Source organism: Dasypus novemcinctus, chromosome 13 (assembly GCF_030445035.2).
Source record: "Dasypus novemcinctus isolate mDasNov1 chromosome 13, mDasNov1.1.hap2, whole genome shotgun sequence".
In the NCBI taxonomy this organism is placed as follows: domain Eukaryota; kingdom Metazoa; phylum Chordata; class Mammalia; order Cingulata; family Dasypodidae; genus Dasypus; species Dasypus novemcinctus.
Genome location: NC_080685.1, coordinates 101,257,607 through 101,278,754, shown reverse-complemented (window position 1 = coordinate 101,278,754; position 21,148 = coordinate 101,257,607). Strand labels below are relative to the sequence as shown.

Genomic DNA, 21,148 nt, shown 5'->3' with positions numbered 1-21,148 from the left:
TCTGAAATTTTCACTCATTTTTTTTTTCAGCAACCCATAGGAAGAAGCAAGCAATAGTGGCAAGAAAACCAAGATGATAAGTGTAAACCAGTGATTCACATTTTCTACAGAGTTTGGGGCAGACTGTAGCTCTAGAAGGCAAAGAATAAAAGATGCTGATTACTTACTAAAAAAAATGTTTTACGTGTTGGACTAGCCAGCTCGAATCCCTATACGGGAAAGGAAAAAGAAAAAAGAAGAAGAAGAGGGGGAATGGGAGTATTGAAGGAGTTAGAAGTCGTGGAGCCTGTCTGTTCTAACACTATCTAGCAGCATGCTCTTTGCAAAGTGCTTGGCCTGCTTATTTTCTTAGTTCTAAAATGACAGGCTTTGAGGAGGCAATACATTCTGTAGATTTCAAGTCCAAAATTCAGTGACTTTATTCCTTGGGGTGATATATCCAATTAATTTAGAATACATTATGATAAAAATTTGCTGATGCTTTCTGTTAACTCCCTGTCATGCAGGTACAGTTACCATTTTCTCTTTTTCTTCACATTTTCTTGTTGACTCAAAGATATGCATCCCAGTTTAGTTTATATATAAAATTAACTTCGTTTTTTTTTTTCTTTTTCAAGAAAAAGGGAATCTCATTAGTTCCATGAAAGGAAGACTATTCTAAAGCAATTTAATCTTACACCAGGGAAGAATTGCAGAGAAAAAAAAAAAGACATGCAGATACACACATACACACAAATGTGCTCTCCCTGGATCAGAAAATAACCAGGTCGGGAGGTGCTGAGTAGTGGAGAATAAAGCAGGAGTTCCTATCGTGTCAAAAGTCAAAAAATACTATTTGCATAACAGCACTGTACTGCTGTCCAAGAAAAATATGCCTCAGGAACGATATCATTATTATAAAATAGCTCCATTTATAATTTTAATTAAACCAAATTATTTAAAATTAGCCCGATGAAATAGATTTTTAGGCCTGCTCAAATCACAAGCCAAATGTAAGCATCTGATAAAACGTCATCCAGAAATGGAAACTCGTGGGAAATTTTGGAACATGTTAATCATAGGGAAAAAGGAAACTATATTAAGGAAAAATTAATTACACAGTCATTTTGGGTAGCATATAACCTACAACCTGTCCAGAAGTATCAAACTTGTGGAGGGTTTAACTGAAAAAAAGACAAATTTAAAAGGACAATGAAATACACATCAATTATCCTGAAACAGATACTAAAATTTAATTTGAGGTAATAAAAATACAAATCAAGGACTTCTGCCACATAAGCCCTTGCAAAAGAATCACCTAATAATTACTTATGTTCATTAAAAGTAGCTGCTTCATAAGGTGTTGTAGATACATTGAACATGACATCTAGTCCCAGCTGCAGAATCCTCAACCAGTCCTTCCTTCTCTCCCCAGAAGTACATGTTCCTGGTATCATCATTCTAGCACTCTTTCTGAAGCACTCTTCTCTTACTAACCCAAATCCTCTCTATCCCCTCCCAGTCTTCTTTCTTGAAAATTCTTGGCAAAGCCAACTTTCATTGAAATCTCTCCAACTAATCTTTCTGTGTCACTCGCTCAAATCCCCCTGATGATTCACCATTATTTGCCTAGCACAATTATGATGTAAATATTTCCTTGTTTCTAAAATTTTTTTATCTGCTGATACCCCATTACAGTTAAAATCTAGACCAGTTATGATGACCTTTAAGGCTCCGGCCCACCTCCCTAACCTCAGTCCTACAGCATTAGGGATTCATTGGTATGCTGGTCCAACCATACCAACCTTTGCATGGTATTTCTCTGTTCTAAACTTTGCATTGTTTTCTATGCTTGGAACAATTTCTCCCAAGACCTTTGCATAATTGACTCTTCCTTATTCAAATGTCTTGTCAGATGTCCCCTCCTCAGAGAATACGTTCTGGTCACAGCCTACCTAGAGCAGCCGCACCCAAACAGCCTCTCATTAGCCCACAGTGTTCAGAACGGTTGAACCTGAAATTATCTTGTCCACATGCTTATTGGTTTATTTTCAGTCCCTCCCATTAGAATAGCAGCTTCAGGAGATTAGGGTTCTCTCAGTTTAATGCCCTGCTGATGATGCTCCATGCTTATCCCAAAGCCTCTCAAAAATATTCAATGCAGAAGATTGAATAAATGAAGGACTGTGCATTTTAACTAGTTCTTGCTTCGGTTGAGAGCTCCTCACAGCAACTGTCTGACCTCCAGTCTCTGCAACAGCTAAAATGTTATCTGAACATGATAAATGCAAAAATGTCACTGGCAAGGATTCAGAAAAGAAAACTCAAGATGGTCAGTTTGTGTCCAAATGTCTAAAAAACTTCAGACTCAAAACCCTATGCTGCAAATTCATTCTTTTTTTTTTTTTTTCAGGTGTGAGTGACCAGTTATTTTGACTGGTGATTAAATGTAACTTTGTCTTACAAAATTTTGCTTAGTAACATTCAGGATCAATAATCGCCTTCTTGGTTACGCGTTGGCTGATACGCGCATGGACGTAGACCAGGAAAGCAGCAGCGGTTTGCCTCGCTTTCTGAGAAGCAGTAATGAAAGAGGTGTCCTGTGAAGCCATCACCAACCCTTACTGCAGCAGAAACATCAGAACGGCATCCAACAATCTTTAAAGTTCTTTATGTACCGTCATGTAGTTGATATTGGAATACTATTTTCCTAAAAGAAGCAAAATGAGCCAAAATGAGCATGAAAGTCAAGGCTAACAAGACCTCTGCCACATGAACTGGCTTCTTTCTTGCTGAAGAAACAAGACCCAGGCCCTGTTCTCCAGAGATGCTGCTCTATGAAAAAAAAAAGCTGCCATGAAAGGACATAATTTTAAACATCTTCATGACTCTATTAAGGAAAATAAGACCTTCCTTTGATTCCTAACACATAATACTGTATAAGAACCTTAAATCCATTTAATAGCTTCGCTTCTCCTTTCCAGTCCACTTGGATTTGCCTTGCTTGGAAATCTGGGACTCCTGACAACACAGTCAATGGAGCGTCACTCTATTGGCAAGATACAAAGCATCATCTATCAATGGGTGGGGTCTCTGTCTGGGTTAATTCCACAACCTCCTTGAAGACTCAACTCCAAATCTGCAGGACAATTGAGGCACCTCTGTTCTCTGGATTAATACCAAAATGTCTAAACAGACACAAATTGGAGACTCTTTATTGTAAATCTCAGAATCCATTTCCCTGGAACCATTAGTAAAACAACAATGCTGAAAGCCCTCGATATCAGGGGAAAGTGGAGTTCACTTTATTGTACATCCCTTAAACTTAAGGTTTTCAGATCATCCTTTCGAGCATGTGAATAGTATTGACAGGAAAGGAGAAGTTTCCATTTGACCAAAAGGAACATGTTCCCTTTTAGCAGTTATGAGATTTTGATGAAGGCATAATCCTCATATTCCTCTGAGCACGTTTTAGCAAAATAATAACAGATGCATAAGTGCAGACTGAGAACTTTACAATAGCCAAGAAACTATGTTGGGACCCTAAATGGAAAATTTAAGAATTAGAGACTCTTTTCTAAAGTGCACTTCGATGTAATCCAAGTGGTCACGTGATGGCTTCTGCTGAAATGCCCTCCAGCCCTCCAAAGCACTGCTTTATTATTTCCCAAAGCTCCCATCATTGCCACATTACCAGAGAACATTTTATACATCTATAGGCCTCTGGTAAATTGTGATTACCCTTCAAGAAAAGTAAAACTTTTTAACTTAGTCATCTGACAATTTTGACATTTCCACTCAACATTATAGACTGAGATGATACTTCCTAGAGCTCTCACATAAAACAATAAATTCTAAATGAACCTGAAATTTCTGAGAAAACCCTTAAGGCAAAACAGAGTAAAATCATATACTGAATACTATTTTTAAACACATATGCAAGTCTAATCATAAGGGGAAATGAAACAGTTCTTCATAGAGAAAAAATGTTCTACCAATCAAAGAACTATTATAAGCAAGTAAATAAGGCCATAGAGATAAAGCAATTGACAAAATGTAAATAGAGATAAAAAGAAGATTATAACTAAAGACTGATAAATATTGACTCACTGTAGAATGGTATACTCAGTCACAGATATAAAAGAAAGTGTTTTAATGGTTAAAAAATAAATATATATTTGAAAGGATCAGTGTAAATCTAGGTATATGTTCTGAGATATTTTAATTTAACATTGAACAAGGAAATATCAAAGACTGAAAGTAACACCATGGACTTTAAATCTCACAAGCTGGGGTGAATAGGCACACTAATGAGAACTGAGGTTCATTCTTGTTAAGTAAAAACTAACAGATCGGGGAGAAAATAACCCAGGCTATACTTTTCAAATAGCAGTCTCAGTAACCCTGAAGAAGGCTCAGGAGTCACTGCGACTCTTTGCCAAAGACATCATTAAAAATTGCCATCATATGAAAGATTAAAATAAAACAAAACAAATTAAAGAAAGAAAGAGAAGAGAAAGTCAGTCTTATACTAAATTATGATGCCTCCTCTTCTGGAAACCTGCCCACAGTTCTAAGTGACACTTATTAAAGTTTAACTGAGCTGCACATAGTTCATGAAAGAAAAATTAAAATCATCAAAGGAACACTAGAACTGCTAAGAAAGAGATTAAAAAATAAGACCACAAGAAAGGCAAAGACCCGAGGCACAAATGATCATGAATATAAAAGCATAAAGAGTTGAGTGAGAAGGAATTCTAGATGCTAGAGAGAACATAAAGATTAAAAAGACAATGTCCTTATATTTAGTAGGGCATTGCATGACTTTATTCATGAAATTCGTTAAACAGCTTAAAACTTAAAGGATGCAATTTTATAAAAGATCAAATTTAAAAAAGTTTTAATAGTGGAAAGTGAACCACTTATCTCAGGAGAAGGTACAGGCTGAAATACGGTTAAATTCAAACAGTTTAGATAAATTAAGTTTACGACCATTAAATTCATGACAGATTTTTCATAATGTCATGATTGTCAGGGTACAGACCTCCCTTTTCAAACTGGTTTTATGATGGGAACTCTGGCATTGTTTTTAAATGTCCCGTAGTACCACTGTTAAGAGTAGAAATATTGATCTAGATAAACTACTGTTCTTGACTCAGCTGTATTATTCAGACATTCATAAAAATGAAAGGCAGAGAAACAGCTGAAAGGGATGGAAAAGGTCATCTCGTTCCTTACTGCCACGGGTATTCCCTAACCGATGTGGATATGTAATCAGTAAAGAAAGGGAATCATTTGGGCCATAAACCTAACCTATAAGTTCAGAGCAGAAGGCACCATTTCAATGACCGACAGGAGCCGCCTTCATTCCCAAAAACTCCTCTTGTCTGCAGTGCCTTGGCGGGGCAGGGGAGCAAGAGGGCATTCCATTCCTCTGTGGCTGCTTACTAAGAAAATGAGCCATGTGGCCAAAGAGTGACATGGAAATTCAAGCCTCGGTTTTACCTATCCTCAAATTCTAAGCTTTAGTTTAACAGAAACAGAACATCACCTGCATAATTCTACCCAAATATTACAAAAGAAATGATACCTTCTGCAGAACTTTGATTAAAGTTCATCTGGCACCATCCATTAGAGAAAACTGTCAGAAATGAAAGCAAACACAGTATTGGTCTTAAATCCAGAACTGAAACTATTCTATAACGAATGGACTCAAAAAAGGTACCAGAGGTTAAGACAATTTTGTAATTTCAAAATCGAAATTTTGGGGAGAAGCTGTCTCCCCAAAATCCCTGTCCTCAATTAACAAACACTCCAAAGAGGGAGAGATGCCCAAGAACAGAATAGCTACCTAAGAATAACAGAATGACAAAGAAAGGAAGGGAAGAGAGAGATGGGGGGTAGGGGGAGAGAAGAGGAAAGGAGGGGTAAAGACATTTTTTATACAACCTAAAATTTCCCCTTTCAACTACATTTGAATACACAATTCAGTGTTGTGAATTATGTTCACAACACTGTGCTACCATACCACTATTCATTACCAAAACTATCATCCCAAATAGAAACTCTGCACATTTCAAGCCTCAACTCCCTAGTCCCTATCCCCATCCTGCCCTGGTAACCTATCTAGATTCTGACTCTAGGAGTTTGCTTACTCTAATTATTTCTTATCAGTGAGGCCATACAATATTTGTCCTTTTGGGCCTGGCTTATTTCATTCAACATGCTGTCTTGAAGATTCATCCATGATATCACATGTATCAGGGCTTCGGTCCTTTTTACAGCTGAATGACGTTCCACTCCATGGGCATCCTTCTTTTTTTTAATCTATTCATGGGTTAATGGATACTTGGGTTGTTTCTCTCTTTTGGCAATTGTGAATAAAGCTGCTATGAACATCAGTGTGCAAATATCTGTTCGAGGTCCTACTTTCGTTCTTTTGGGGTACATACCTAGTAATGAGATTGTCTGATCATGTGATAACTTTATACTTTCTGAAGAACCACCAAACAGTCTTCCACAGCTGCTGCACCATTTTACATTCCCACCAGCAGTGAACAAGTATACCTATTTCACCACATCTTTAACAACACTTGTAATTTTTCTGCTTTTTTAATAATAGTCATTCTAGTGGGTGTGAAATCGTATTTCCTTGTGCTTTTGATCTGCGTTTCCCTAATGGGAAGGAGAGAAACATGTACGTGTAAGTCGTAACTTGAAAAGAAAACCACTGCTATCTATTTAAGACCCTTTACTTATGTACTACCAAACATACCTGAATTCTTCTCACCTACTTCACCAATGCATTTCCTCTTAACATATTCATATTTTCAGTCTATATATGTGTAACTGATCACATTTTACCATTATCCACAGGCTAAGATTACTATTTTAAGTAACTACTGATAAAACGTTTTATACACACATTTTTCCTTCTCGGTTGATGCATGAATTCTCACTTGCCATTGATACGGAAACAGAGCTCAAAGACAGATCCCACCCAGACATTGAGTTTTCTATCCTCTCACTAAGTCTAATGATCCAGGATGTACCCTCAAAAAACTCTCAGCTAAGCACTATCTATGTCGATAAAGCCTTAAAAATTAGAAACGTTAAGGCAAGGAAAGAACATGTACTAGGATGACTCAGATAAGTGCCACTTTTTGCAATATTTAACATCGTGAAATCAAGGATTTCTTTATCAAGTAATATCATAAATCTTACAGCAAACCATTTGAAGGAACCCTGCAGTCAGTGCTTAGTTTGGCTCTACATTCTGTTTCCTTAGAAATATGTTATTTTATGTTTGTCTTGACTATCAAAACACATAAGAACTAAAATGGCCCAAAGGTTCCTCAGAACTGGTCTATTATAATCAGCTGCTGTTGAGATTTCCCAAGCCTTATCCTATCACTCACTGCACCATAAGAGATCTAAGCTGTCCAGGTCAAGTCCTCTGTGCTAAAACCCTCACAGACCATATTTAAAATTATGATTTTGTATAATCCTGCACATTACCAACACAAGAGTGAGCAAAAATGGGGATGGAAAAATACACGTTATCCCATTTGTGTAAAATTATGTGTGGAAAAAAAATATATATATATCCAATTTTTTTTCAAAAGTGTATATATGTATATATGGTCATCAATGGGGAGAGGAATTTTAGATGTTCACATTTTCTTCTTTATACCTTCTTGTATTATTTTAATTTGGTACAACAAGCAGCCACGATTATCTCTGTGAAAGTTAAAGAGCAAGAAAAGGGTAAAAGTCCCGCAGTCCTACACTTAGAACGTTAATTAGTGTGTTGTTGCAACCATTTCCCTCTGCCCAACCTCTTTCCATCCAGGTCCATCTCTTCCTTCCAAGTAAGAATCCTCCCACTTTAAAGAGCTTCTCCTGGCTTAGCTCACCTCAGCATGCCTCAGCATGACTGGCCACACAACTTTTAGCACAGTGTTTTAGAAGCGCATTTGTGGTCTTATAATTGTGCTCCAGTGTTCCATGAGTATACATTTTGCCTGCACATCTTCAGACCTGCTGTGTCTTCTGCGTCTGATCTTTGCTAGTGCCGCACAGAGCACAAAGATACCTTCGGCAGTGTTTACAATCCACCAGCAACTTAAAACTTAGAGTGTGCGTCCTAGATGCTCAGGTTATAAATCTGATTTGGTTTGTAGGGTTAGAGGAGCCCAGGGTAAGAAAATACAGAACAAAATAATGTAGCTTCTAAAGAGGCATTTTGGTATGGTAGAAACAAGTTTTCGAGTCACCTGAATTGCAGTTCTACAATTCTTCTGGCTGCTCTGCCACTTTCAGCATCGTAAGCTAAAAATGTGGCTGAGTGGCCTTGAAATGAACACTCTGTGCCTCAGTTTCCTCATTGGCAAAAGGATGAGGATGAATGGCATGTCTGTATTCTGACCAAATAAGAGTACATATGAAAATGTTTCCCCAAAATATGGAAATTTAGACTCTGTATTTATTGGGTATCAAGTATCACAAGACATTGCACTACACTCTCCTGTAAAATGTCTAAGAAAAAGGATATTGAAATGGAGTCACAAGGAAAATTTGATCAAAAGGCCATCCTGTCTCTTTCTTAATTGCAAGACATTTAACCTATCTGCGCCCCAGTTAACTCATTTTACAAATGTGAATTAAAATATCCATGGCTAAGGGATGTGAGAATTAAATTATATAATTAAAATGTGAAACAGCTAACAAATGTAAGGTAAGAGCCTCAAGTATGGAATGTACAACTTTCAGAGCTTTTAGAGTCATTATCATAATTACTACTGACACGTCCACATTGGTCAAACTTCATTCTAACACCACCTATTTGGCTGTGCTTTATATTTAAGTCTTATTTTAGCTTAAACTAAATAGCCAAAAATATTTCAAAACTCATTACAATGTGTATGCAGAAGAATTCCTATCATTCTCAAATAACTATTCCTGTTACCAATTACCTATTACCTTCCTGTCATTATTATAAAATATTAATCGCATCAGTTTGGATGATATTTTATAGCTCTATGGCATTCATATAGTACTTTTTTAATTTTTTTTTTACCAATATTAACTAGTTGTTCCTCATATATCATTTGGAGGAAAATCATTTTCTGATTAACTACTTTGTTGTTTTATAATAAAAACATAAATATTATTAGGAAGTGCATGAAAATATCTCAACTGTTACTTATTGGACTTATATATAGTAAAGCATTTCCCTTTCAGTCCTTTCATCTGAAAGTCAAGATAGCATGAAGCATGGCAGGGAGGTCGGGCAATTATGGTTATTCCTCTAAGTAGCACATGGGTGAGTCCTAGGGAAACTGGAAATTGACAAGGTTTTCTTTAGGACTTCTAAATCCTCCTTTGGTAGCCTAATTCTGTAGTAACTCTCAAGACAGCACTCCAAAGTACTCCTCACTCTTCAAGTCCAGGCCTTTAGGTGGCAGTAACACAACCTAACCAGTAATATAACCCTAGCTAGTTGGTTAATACGCACCCCCGCAGGTTATGCATTATGCTACTTAAGAAGGTTTTTCCCCAGGACAATACCTTAACCAAAGTCCATAACATACTTAGGAAGTTTAGGCACTTTGCAGGCTATTTTCTGTCAGAATTGTGTCTCTAAAATCTACCTTTGGATCCAAAAAGTTGAACAAGAGTAAAACCACTGGTAAGAAGAGCAGGCTGTTTTAGACGCTTTCTGGACATTCTGGACAAAGTATCATGAAAGATAGAAGATAATTATACTCCTTCCAAGACTGAGGACAAATACTTAATACCCCGGGTGTTTATCCAAACTGGAATGAATACCACCAAACCATCGTGCACAAGACCACGTCAGATCACTCACGATCACTCACAATCAGTGCTGTACTGGCTCTTCTTACACCAAACCACCCCATTCACCATTAACGGAGTCATCATCTAAAACATAAATGGAGAGTCCTGTACAAACACTCTCAATAGTCCTTAGAGACATGCTTCCTAAATGTGCTTCCTTAGCATTTCTTCTAACATACACCGAAAGGCAAAGAAAAACAAAACCTTAGGAGCATACCCTGATACTGTTCCCTAAAAGGAGAAAAATGCCCTGGAAATCTCAGGTTGTAAATCAATTATTCACGTGAGGTTTGGATTCTAATATTTAACAACCTCTCCATGGTGAAGTGCTCCTGAGGTCATCCTTGACTCTATGCTCTTCTCATCCTACGCTCATTCCCCCGCTGATCTCATCCAGGTCCTTGGCTTCATGCACCTTCTATATAAGGATGACATTCAAATATATATCTTCAGTCTGGGCCTCTCCCCTGAACTCCAAACTTCCCGCTCAATGTGTCCACTTGGATGTCTAATAAGCAACTCAGTATTATCATAAAGGATAAATCATGTGCTATGAAGGACAATTCCAGCAGACCTGGAACTGACTTGAGCTGTTTGGCTAAAATACCTGCACAGCACTGTCCCCTGGCAAAGGCATGAAACAGACTGAATAACAGGGTTGCTTTTTATCCATGACCTGACGAGTTTCAGGGAGGTGAGTGCCAGCTTGTCAGCACTGCTTACTGATAGTATTGAGACTGATGATTTTCACCCAGTCTAGGTGGGACTGGAGAGCTTTGCCTTTGGAGCTGGTTACAGGGCAAGAATATGTCTCTGTGACCAGGAAGATATAAGAAACTCCAGCTGCAATCCCATTTGGGGCTCCCTGGTTCTGATGTGTTCCATGTGGAATTTGGTTTCTTGCTCCAAGAGAGAAGCTCCTCCCGGGATGGCCAAGCAGAGGGCGGATAACTGGAGCACCTGGCTTCTCCAGACCCCTTGCTGAGATACAACCTTTGGCTGGGACGCATATGCCTACTCAAATGCTGTTGCTCTACTGTTATCATTTTCCTACAATAAACTAGATTTGCAAGTGCTGTTATTTCGGGTCCAGTGAATTTTCTTGAAAAAATTGAATCCCGGCTAACTGACACTATTAATACAATGTCCAAAACTAAACTCCTGGAATTCTCCCCCAAACCAGCGCCTCCTGTACCCCTCTACATTTCAGAAATGGTAGCACTATTCTTTTATTTCTTTAGGACATAAAGCTTGGTGATTCCCTTGCACTACCCGCCTTGTCCAGCAGCAAATCGCCTTGGCTCTCCTTGCAAAATATATCCGGAATCTGATTATATCTCACAGCTCCCCCTGCCACCACCCTAGATCAATCCTCCTTTTTCTCCACCGGGATTATCACAACGGCCTCCTCACTGCCTTCTCCCCACCCCCTTTTCTGCCCATGGCCTCCTGGAGACAGTTTTTAACACGACAGCCACAGGGATCCTATTAAAACACAAGCCAGATCTCGACACTCATCCGTTCCTTACTATAACTTATGAAGTCCTACATGATCTCGCCCCATTGTCTGATGACATCATCTCCTACCACTTCGGCCAAAATTCTTGCTGTTCTTTCCAGGCCCACTGTCACCTCATGGAGGGAGGGCCTCTGCATTTGCTGATTCCTCTGCTAAATGTTCCTCCCTAGAGAGCCACTTGCCTAGATCCCTAACTCCCTTTACTTAAAAGTCACCTTAGCAGTGAAGCTTCCCTAGTGACCTTACCTATAATTAATCACCCAACCACCTGACATTTCCTTGCCCTCTTCACTGTTTTTTTTTTCTCTAGATAGAGTGTAAGCTCACTGAGAACAAGAATTTTTATGCTTTATTCTCTACTATCTTTCAGTGCCTGGGACAGTGACACACAGTAGGCTTTATATTTATTAAAAATATTTTGAATGAATGATTACATAATTAATATAAAATAATACTTTTTGGAGAAAACGAAGTCTGGTGTCATTGGCCATTGGCCTACTAGGATGTTGACCATCTTTTTCATGTGTGTTTAATTACCATTTGCTTATTTCCAGTAGCAAAGTGTCCATTCAATCAAGTGTTTTGTTTGGTTGTAATTGGATTGTTTGCCTTTTCGTTTGGGGGGTTTGAGAATTCTTTATATGTTCTGGAAGAAAGGGATGTTTGTTTATTTATCCTGTAGCTCAGGTATCACCTAGTGTACCACCACTCACTGCCCTCCAGGTCACGCCTGCTCCAAGTGGAGGAGAACAGGTCTAAGACAAAGCCTATCTCCATGGTGCACAACAATAGACCACACAAAGCATTGTTAGACCAGCTCATGCCCCTGCCTCTCACGTCCAAACAATTCCAGTTGTTGAAACACACCAGGCCCGTTCTGTCTGGAATTCTACTGACCTCTTTTCTTCCCCTAGAGCACTCTGATTTAGCTCTTACAAATCAGTTCTCCTGTCATTTCTTCTGCTGTATCTTCTCTATTATCATTATATGGTTAATTTTTTCCCCAGTGTCCCCACTACTCCAACCTGCAGATACTTCAATTGTTAATAGCACTGTAACTATAAATATAACAATCTCCTTCATGACTGAGAGTGCCCTAAGAAAAACTGTGTTTTTTCTATCATTTTATTTACCTCAATACCCAGCACAGCAGTCAACATTGGAGGTGTTCGATAAATACCACTAAAAACCAGTAAAAATCAAAATGAAAAGAAGGAATAGTGCAGAAAGAAAATAATTCCCTCAGCAGGAATACTCCAAAGAGTTAGATCAAGTACCTGCTGTAGACCCACTGCCGTGGGATGACCTTGCACAACTGTGTATTCGTTTCTTCGCCCATAAAATGAATAGAAATCCTTCCCTACCTATCTCACATAGGTGTGAGGCTCAAATTAGAAAACAAGCATCGAGTGTCACATGCGGTATTTTTCTTACCAATGTGCAAATCATAGATTCTGCCCTATCATTTTTACGCCTGATTGATTCTGCAAACCCAAAAATAACTAGATTGAAGACCAAATATGTCTAATGTAACTATGCCTCTCGACCAGTTTACTACATTTACACAGGAGGACACCTATAGATTCCTGATGTCCAGGAAGAATATAAAAATCTAGGTTATAGACTCTTATGGTTGGTAATAGAGACATATTATAAACATTACAATGTACAAAGCAATATAATTTGATATTCATTACACAGAATAATGTGGAGCTTTATAACAATAATGTTTATTATTAAATTTTAGAAGCAGTAAGTAGAAGAGCTGGGGGCATAAGCTCTGGAATCCATCCACTTAGATTTGAATCACTGTTCTACCATTGTGCTAACTTGGAAAATTACTCTCGCTCTGCCTTAGTTTCCATATAAATTAAATGCAGATAATAAGGAGGCTACCTCATAGGGTCAAGAGGATCAACTGAGGTAATACATGTAAAGGGTTAGAGCACTGTCTCAAACACAATAAGTGCTCAATACATTTTGGCTATTGTTCATGGTATCACGACTCTTAAAGCTTGAAAGTGTTTCATATATTTTTATATACGGGCATCACACTAGTTTAATGAACTGGGATTTTAAAATCATACTACTCCAAATACCTCAACCCCGCACAGCTTTCTTTGTTTTGATATCTCTGCCTCCTTATCAGTCTTGTCGTGAAAGGCTAGTATCAAAAGAGTACTTAGGACCAACACGCATGCTGTGACTCTACAATGGGAGAAGCAGTTGTTCTCATACTTCTTAAAACTCATTCTCCATCTCTCCCTGTCCCCCAACCTGTGACACAACTACAGCATGGACTCAAGATATGATAGTGCATCCAGAGAGGTAATTAATAATCTGGGGCCTGGGGCCAGATTAAATTAACTGCACCTGCCACTGGGCCTTGTGGTCTCACTGCCCACTTGCTCTGCCTTCCCCACTGTTCATAAAAGGAATCCGGAACTTCTTCTCCACCAAGATTAGAACTGGATTCCTAACCATGCCAGCTATTTTTCCACTTCAGCACTGAAAGAAGTTGAGCTCTGAAAGAGCAGAGGCTCCTGGGAATAATGCCAAGTCAAGATTCTGAAGAAGGGAATTTTCATCCTGATAATGCTTTCTGAGTCTCAGTTTCCTAACTCTCACTGCTGTGATATTACTGCCTAAAATCTACTCATGAGGTTGTAAAGGATGATTAAATGAGAAAGTAAGTGTGGATACTGGGAAATTTATGAGGATCTTGTGAGTGAAAAGTAATTCTAATAAATATTTACTGGCTCATTTGCTTTTTTCCCCATTTACACACTGTTCTTTCATCAACAGAAATTACATTCAAGAAGGAAAAAATAATTTCTTAAAACCATAGGGTTCTGAAGGTGTGTGATATGACATTAAATCATAGGCAAATTTGCACTGAAAAATACTGACCAAGCACAAAAAAGATTTGTAAGAAATAAAAATACTCAATCAGCAGTAAATATTAATAAAGCTAAAATGGATAACCCGTGCAGCTTAGAAAAATAAAATAGGTCATATTTGAGTTCTGTTTGCATCCATTCCAAAACAGTGTAGCAAAAAGACCAGCATTCTTCTCCAGACTGCCCCACCTGCCATGACCTTCAATTATTTTTAGAGTTCTGAACGCATCTGGGTAACACTGAAGAGTGAGACCATTTTCACATTTACACAGGATTTCCCCAGCATTGTCCTGAAATTTCTGTCATTTATTTTCCTGTCCAAGACCAACCACCTCACTCCAAAGGATAAGGCTGCAACCACCTGAATCAGAGGCCACAACCCAGTAAAGGAAGAAGAGAGGGAACATCCAAACTACAAAGAGACCTCACACATTTAGAGCATCTAAATGCTTTCCACAGAATATCTTCTTACTCTTCATAATAACCGTACTTGATAAGTGCTCTGTCCTCATTCCAGATAGATCATTTAAGGCTTACAGAGGAAAATAACCTGTTCAAATGACATGTTTAGTAAAGTACTCATCAAGAGTTTGAAACCTATCCTATCTGATCCTAAAGTTTGTGCTTTTACCACTACTCCATGCTGCCTCCACCAAGAGAGTTGAGAGTTCTTCTGCTAAAACCCGAGGGAAAGGGGACTCTTCAAAGATTTTTAGTCCCCTTAAGACTATGGACCATAAAGAGAGCATGAAACTGATCAAATGGAGAAGTGGAGAATGGGGTGATTAGGAGAGTAATACTAGTTTCAGATTCACTGTCAATATGGAAAATGTCACCAGCATCTAAATGTGATTTAAAAAAACTCAGTATATAACCATGTGAAGACTCTTCAAAATTTAAATCAAGCCAGTGAGATGAAGAATTGTCTAAAAAGGGTAGGAGAATATTATCTGTGACAGCTTTCAATAAAAGGCACTGAATAAGAATTTATTATGTTTTTAATAAATAGATCTATGAAGGGCTGAGGTAGCATTTGGGAATCCAAGGTAAGAGGAAATAGGGAAGAAAAGTCTTAGAAGAAGAAACTGCTCAAAACCAATCATTTTTTCCCTTTGCCTACTATTTCAACTCATTCAAATTATGTGAAAGCAAATACAAAATAAAGAAAAACATGTTCAGATGATGCGCAGAAAATTTTCAATCCAATTTGACTTAAGCCAGATATGAAGAGTAGGTTCTATAGGAAAATGAATATATGTGTACAATTCAAATGGTTTCCCCAACCAGTCAGATCTCTCCTTGTAAGAAAATCCAGGGCTTTCTTCTTGACCACCCTTCTTGGTTTGGTCAATCGATTGTTTTACGCAAAAGAAATCTACAGCAAAAATACAGCTAACTTTGAGGAGCCTAACAATGTTTTAAATCCTTTTGGAATTAACTTTTAAAACAAACATTTTTCCATAAGGATATTGTTCTGCTATTATAGAGTAAATAAAAACTAAATTAATTTTTATTCAAAAACTCTGTTTTTCTATATAGTAGTAAGTTGCTTTTAGTTGGAATTTAGAGAAGCAATAATTAATCACTTCTCCCTAGATACTTATAAAATGTAGTTATCTCAGTTATACCTTGGCTAGACTAAAGAAGTGAGCACCAGTTAGTCAGGAGGGCTACCCACCACATGAAGGTCACACCACAAGCTCCTCTGTTCTATTTCACGGTGGCCACTGCCAAGATTATAGCACTTTCCTGCCTCTTCTTCTCCTCCCATTTGCCTCAGAAATCTTTTCTTAGTGAGCAATGATCATCAAACCAGAAGGGACTCAGGACAAGTAACCCATTCTTGTGGGTGCCTCCAGCAGTTCTGAGACAGGGCAAAAGGACAAGAAGCAGAGACAACAGGAAAGAACTATAGAAAGGCTGAAGCAGAAGACAAGAAGGAGCAGTGCGAGGGAAAAGTGAAAGAGAAGGAAAGATGGCAGAAGTGAGAAAAGGAAGAAGAAAAGCAGAAAGGAAAACTAGGGAACTGAAAGAAGTGGTGTGCACCAAAAGGGGAGGTGGAATCGGGTCCCTGCCAGCATCTCACTGTGCTACAGGTTGCCTCCTCCTACTCTCACTTTTCCTTTCTCCTTCAAAGAAATGGAGTAACAACTCCTCTCGTGCCATTACCTGGATGAGTTCGTCCAGCTCGGTCGAATTGACACAGGAATGTTGGGAGACGAACGTTTGCTTCTGGATCACAATGGTGGTCCTCTGTGAAATCTCATGAGGCTGCTCCAACGCTTTGAACACGGTGGCTCCGATGATCAGATAGAGGACAACCACCAGGAAAATCGTGGAGACTGTCTTCCATTTCATAACATTAATGGTTGTATCACTCTCTACCCGGGAAGCAAGCACTGTGGGTTTCGTGGAAAACGAGAGCCTCGGTTTGGAGTTCTGAGCGGCCGATTTAGGATCCAGCAAGTCAGGTGCCGCCACTGACAACAACAGAGAAGGAGGGTTAGGTTGGAGGAGATTTGAGAGGGACTGGTTGGGCTGCTTCTTTAGGGAGTCAGCAGAGATGGGCTGCACTCCACTTTCTCTCCTGATAGAAACTGAGAACATCACATCCAGCACCTTATATAAGGGGTCAAGGGAAAGGGGCTGGGACTTCACTCTCCATTGCTATTGGGGTTCCAGATGGGAGAGGAAGCACAGGAGGCAGACCAAGAAACTTAAAATAATAAAAGGTGATTGAGGTTTTCCATATTCATTCCTAAAACTTGGTCATTTTTTAATATCTCTTCACCATGCCAACCACCAAATACCTACTGAACTTCCAAGACTTGACAGTACTAAACTTAATACAGTAATAATCATGAAGAATGCTCATGGTTTATTTCTATTCTCAAGAACTTTACCCACTATACCACAAGCAATTCATATAAAAGACATTTTCTATTTTTGTTAGTAATTCATGATAATGAGGGAATTGGATTTTAGGTGAATTATTGTGATCCAAACATTGTTGCAAAAGGAAATAATCAGTAATTATCTGGTAAACATGATGGTAAATAGATTACTCAATAACACAATACTTATTTTTTTAACCTATCCTCCAAAGTGGGCTCATGATTAATCATTCTCTATATTTCATTATTCAACTCTGACACTTTTTAAAAATAAGCTAATGCTACCCATTGTGGCACAATCCTAGGTACAACCAAAAAAAGACACATTCCTACCATTGCAAAAGTGAACAATTACCAAAGAAAAAAAATTAAAACCTTGGCTCACACCTTAGACCCTACATGTTCTGTACAAGGCTAATTGCTCCATTAGAGAGGATTTATGTGTTCTTTTATAAATTCCCATGTTCTCTGAAGTGACTCAATCCATTTATTATTAATCTCAAAAAATATCATTAATGGATTTATTTTTAGAAAATACAGGCAATACTAGACTTCCACTTCCTAAGAGGAAACCATCTACTACAGAACATTTGATTGGAATGGCAATGTTGAATTAAAAGATTAATGGAATGACCAAAAAATAGGGGACTTGCACACACAAACACACACATACCAATTCAACCAGAATAATGGCCAGATAGAAATAAATTACTGTAGCATATATAATACAGGTTTTATAAAATGACAACCTGACCTAAAAGATACTTTTAGGTAAGTATGTAAGGAATTCCCATGGAATTGCATTCCCTACAGGAACCTGAAATTACTTGATAAAAAGAACAGTGTCAATTTTTTTCATGGCTACCTCCTCTGCCCTCTTGACTACCACTATGAGTTCAATGTACCATAGTTTAAGTTCATAAAATAAATCTTCAGTTGCCTATCAAAAAGAAGCTTTGCAAACAAAATTATTTGAAGCACTAGGCCTAAATAGTATTGTAAAATGATGACAGATGAAAGAGGGTTTCTCAGCCAGCAAACCTTGGTTCTGACTTAAATGAAGTCAGAGCTGTGATGAGGTTATTGTCCCCATGGCTCAGAGTGGAGATTCCACATACGTAGAGTCTATCACAGCAATTCCCTATAGTTCAACATACTACATACAGGTAGGTACACGTTTCCCTCCTGATACAGTCACCTGCTCTAAATAAAACCACAATCTAGTAGGCACGTTTAAAACGCAGTGTAGATAAGGGCAACTTATCAAAAGTGAGCACATTGCATGTATTTAACGTTAGCTTTGTTCATTAAAAATGTTTTAATAGAAGTGATGATAATATCTAAAATTACTGTCATCTAAAACCCCTCTCCCAAACTGTTTAGGGAGTCTGAGTGAAAAATAAAAGTCATAATCTAAAATTAAACCATCTTTGGAATAAAATAAGCAAAACTCACATAGAAGCTTCAAATTATCACCCTGAAGAAAGCTTTTCCAGTCTCTCCTCTCCAGTTCTCTCTGTTATCATTTTTCTGATCTTTCACCTTAGTGCTTTCTAGTCTATAGAACTGGAAAACCTAAGACTATTTACCTTTATGCCCTTAAATCCCAATCCCAAATAAGCAGAGCATTACATGCTTTAGAGGTAAGGGGACAGGTATTAATAATAATTATTACAGACATATATGTGTATATATATATGTATAATTAGGCTAATACATTTCCTGATGGAGCCTCACTCTTGTTTTAATTGTTAATTAGAAGAAATACATAAAATGAACATGTGGCCAACAGAATGGGCAGAAACTCTGATGAAATTCCAAAATAAGAAACAACAGCCTTTCCTCTCCCTCCAGGATGAGGAACCTCGGTGTCTCCACCGCCTCGTTGGATGAATGATCAGGCAGAGGGGCTCCTTAGAACAAGGGATTGAAGATTCACCCCTTCCACACACCCTCAGGACCATTCCTACCCCCCACCCCCGCCACCAGCAGATCACAGTCCTCTCGGAATGCTGGTCTCCTCACCCAGGTATGCCTCCTTCGCTTCTGGCCGCGACTGGCGACCGGATACCAGGAGAAACGAGCTTTTTTCAGCACCACCGTCTGTCCCACCACACAACGGGCAACAAGTGTGACCAGGGTCACCACGCGTCCTGCCCGTCGGCTACTCCCCAGGGCTGGCCCTCCTCCTCGGTCGGAAACTCCCCCCCCGAGGTGTTCCAAGCACGTACCAAAGGCAGATGCAAAATCCCCAGGCACAGGTGAGAGGGAGGGAGAAGCAGCCGGGAGAGGATCCGGGGATGGGTTCGCCTCAAAACCCAGGTTCTGAGCCAACACCGTGGAGGGGAAACGAAGGTGGCAAACGTCCGTTTGCTGGGAGCGGGGCATTTGCAACCCTCCTGAGACGAGCCGGGGCTGGAGAGCGCCGGGCGGGAGGTGGAGGGGAGGGGGTGCGGCGGGGGGGGGGTCTCACCTCCTGCTCTATAGCCGGCTCTCTCCCGCGAGGCGCTGGGAAGCATGAGGCATGCAGCATTCACAATGTTTTTTTTGAAAAAAAAAAAGACGGACTTGAAGCTTTTGTTTTTTTTGTTTTTTTGTTTTTTTTTACAAACACGCCATTGTACTCACTTCTTATTCTGAGAGTGGCTGCGCGCTCCGAGCTGCACGGGCAGGCATTTTCCCCCGCTTTGTTTTACAAGGTGCGGAGCGCGGGGCTGGACGCGGGAGGGGGGTGGGGGGCGGTGGAAGCGTGAGAAGAAACGAAATCGCGGGAAGGAGGGGACACCGGCGTGCCGGGCAGAGGGCGAGGCCGAGGCCAAGTTGGGCTCGGCGGGGTCACCCGCAGAGCGCGGCCGCCCGCGGGCCCGCGCCGCTCCGCAGCCGCCGCCGCCGCCGCGCGCCCCGCCCCGGGCTCGGCGCTCGCGGGCCCCTGCACGCCGCGGCGCGGGGGCGGGCGGTGCAGCCCGAGCGGCCGTGCGCCCCGGCGTCTTTGTGCGCGAGCCTCGCTCGGCGCCTCTTCGCATGTCTTTGTGTGTGGCCCCGCTCCGAGCCCTCCGCGTGCGGCGCAGGGGGGCGTGGGGCACGGTCCCGGCGCCCGAGCGCCCCGCGGCCCGCAGATCGGCCGCCCTCCGCGCTCCCCTCTCCGGGCGGGCTCCTCTCGCTGGCTCCTTTCCCTCGGTTCGGAACTCCCTCCCGCTCGCCTCCGCCTCTCTCTCCGGGTCGCCGCCTGGGCTCGCCTCTCCGCACCCCCTCCTAACCCAGGCTTCGCCCGGGTTCCCCCCCTCCCCCCTCCGGCCTGGCGCTCCGATCCCAAGTGCCCCCGCAGCCCGCCTCCCCCCGGGGGCACAGCCTTTGGGCTCGCCCGCCGCCGCCCTTCCCGACCCTTCCCCTCTGCTCCCGCCGCCCCCCGCACAGATCCTCATCCTCTCTCTCCCGCGGACGTTTCACACTGTGCTGCGTCCCATCCCCAGCCCTGTGGAGGCGCAGAGTGTGGAACCGGGGTTCCCCCCCCCCCCCCGCCGTGGCCGCCGAGGGGTTTCCAGGAAAGTGCCCACGTAGGCCCTTTGGGACCCCTGGAGAGGTGATGAGGCCACCGGTCCCTTCCAGGCTACGCCTGGGGGAAGGTTATCAAGCCACTGCAGCCCTCACCACCTCCGGGGTGCTTGACCTGGAGGGGGAGCTCTGACCAGCCCAAAGTCTCCGACCAGAGAAGGTGGGGAAGCATCCCGAGTCTAGGTGAAACGTCGAGGGATGCCGGGGGACTGGATGAAGGAAAGGAAAAAATAAATTGGGCTCTCGGGGCAAGTCCCCTTTGCTGGGGACAGAAGTTGCGAAGAGTTCTCAGTGGAAGCAGCGAAGAGCTCGGACCTGAGCCTTAAGTCTGCGCCCACCTCTCCTCTCCACCTGCCACCTCCCACTGCACTCATCAAGATCCCAGTTTGGGAGGTACCAGTCCCCGCTTAGACCCGAAGCGCGCGCCAGGGGTGCGGGGGCCA

General features: G+C 41.0%; 1 protein-coding gene across 1 annotated transcript in view; it reads right to left on the bottom strand.

Moving 5' to 3' along the window:
• Positions 1-20,031, bottom strand: part of KCNK2 (potassium two pore domain channel subfamily K member 2) — a 126,925-nt gene extending 106,894 nt beyond the window's left edge. Inside the window, exons 1-2 of the mRNA XM_058275219.1 lie at positions 19,627-20,031; positions 16,429-16,739 (exon numbers count right to left, since the gene is read on the bottom strand). Coding sequence (XP_058131202.1) covers positions 16,429-16,739; positions 19,627-19,672 — 357 coding nt within the window. The 5' untranslated portion in view covers positions 19,673-20,031. The remainder of the gene's footprint in view (positions 1-16,428; positions 16,740-19,626) is intronic.
• Positions 20,032-21,148: the final 1,117 nt, after the last annotated feature.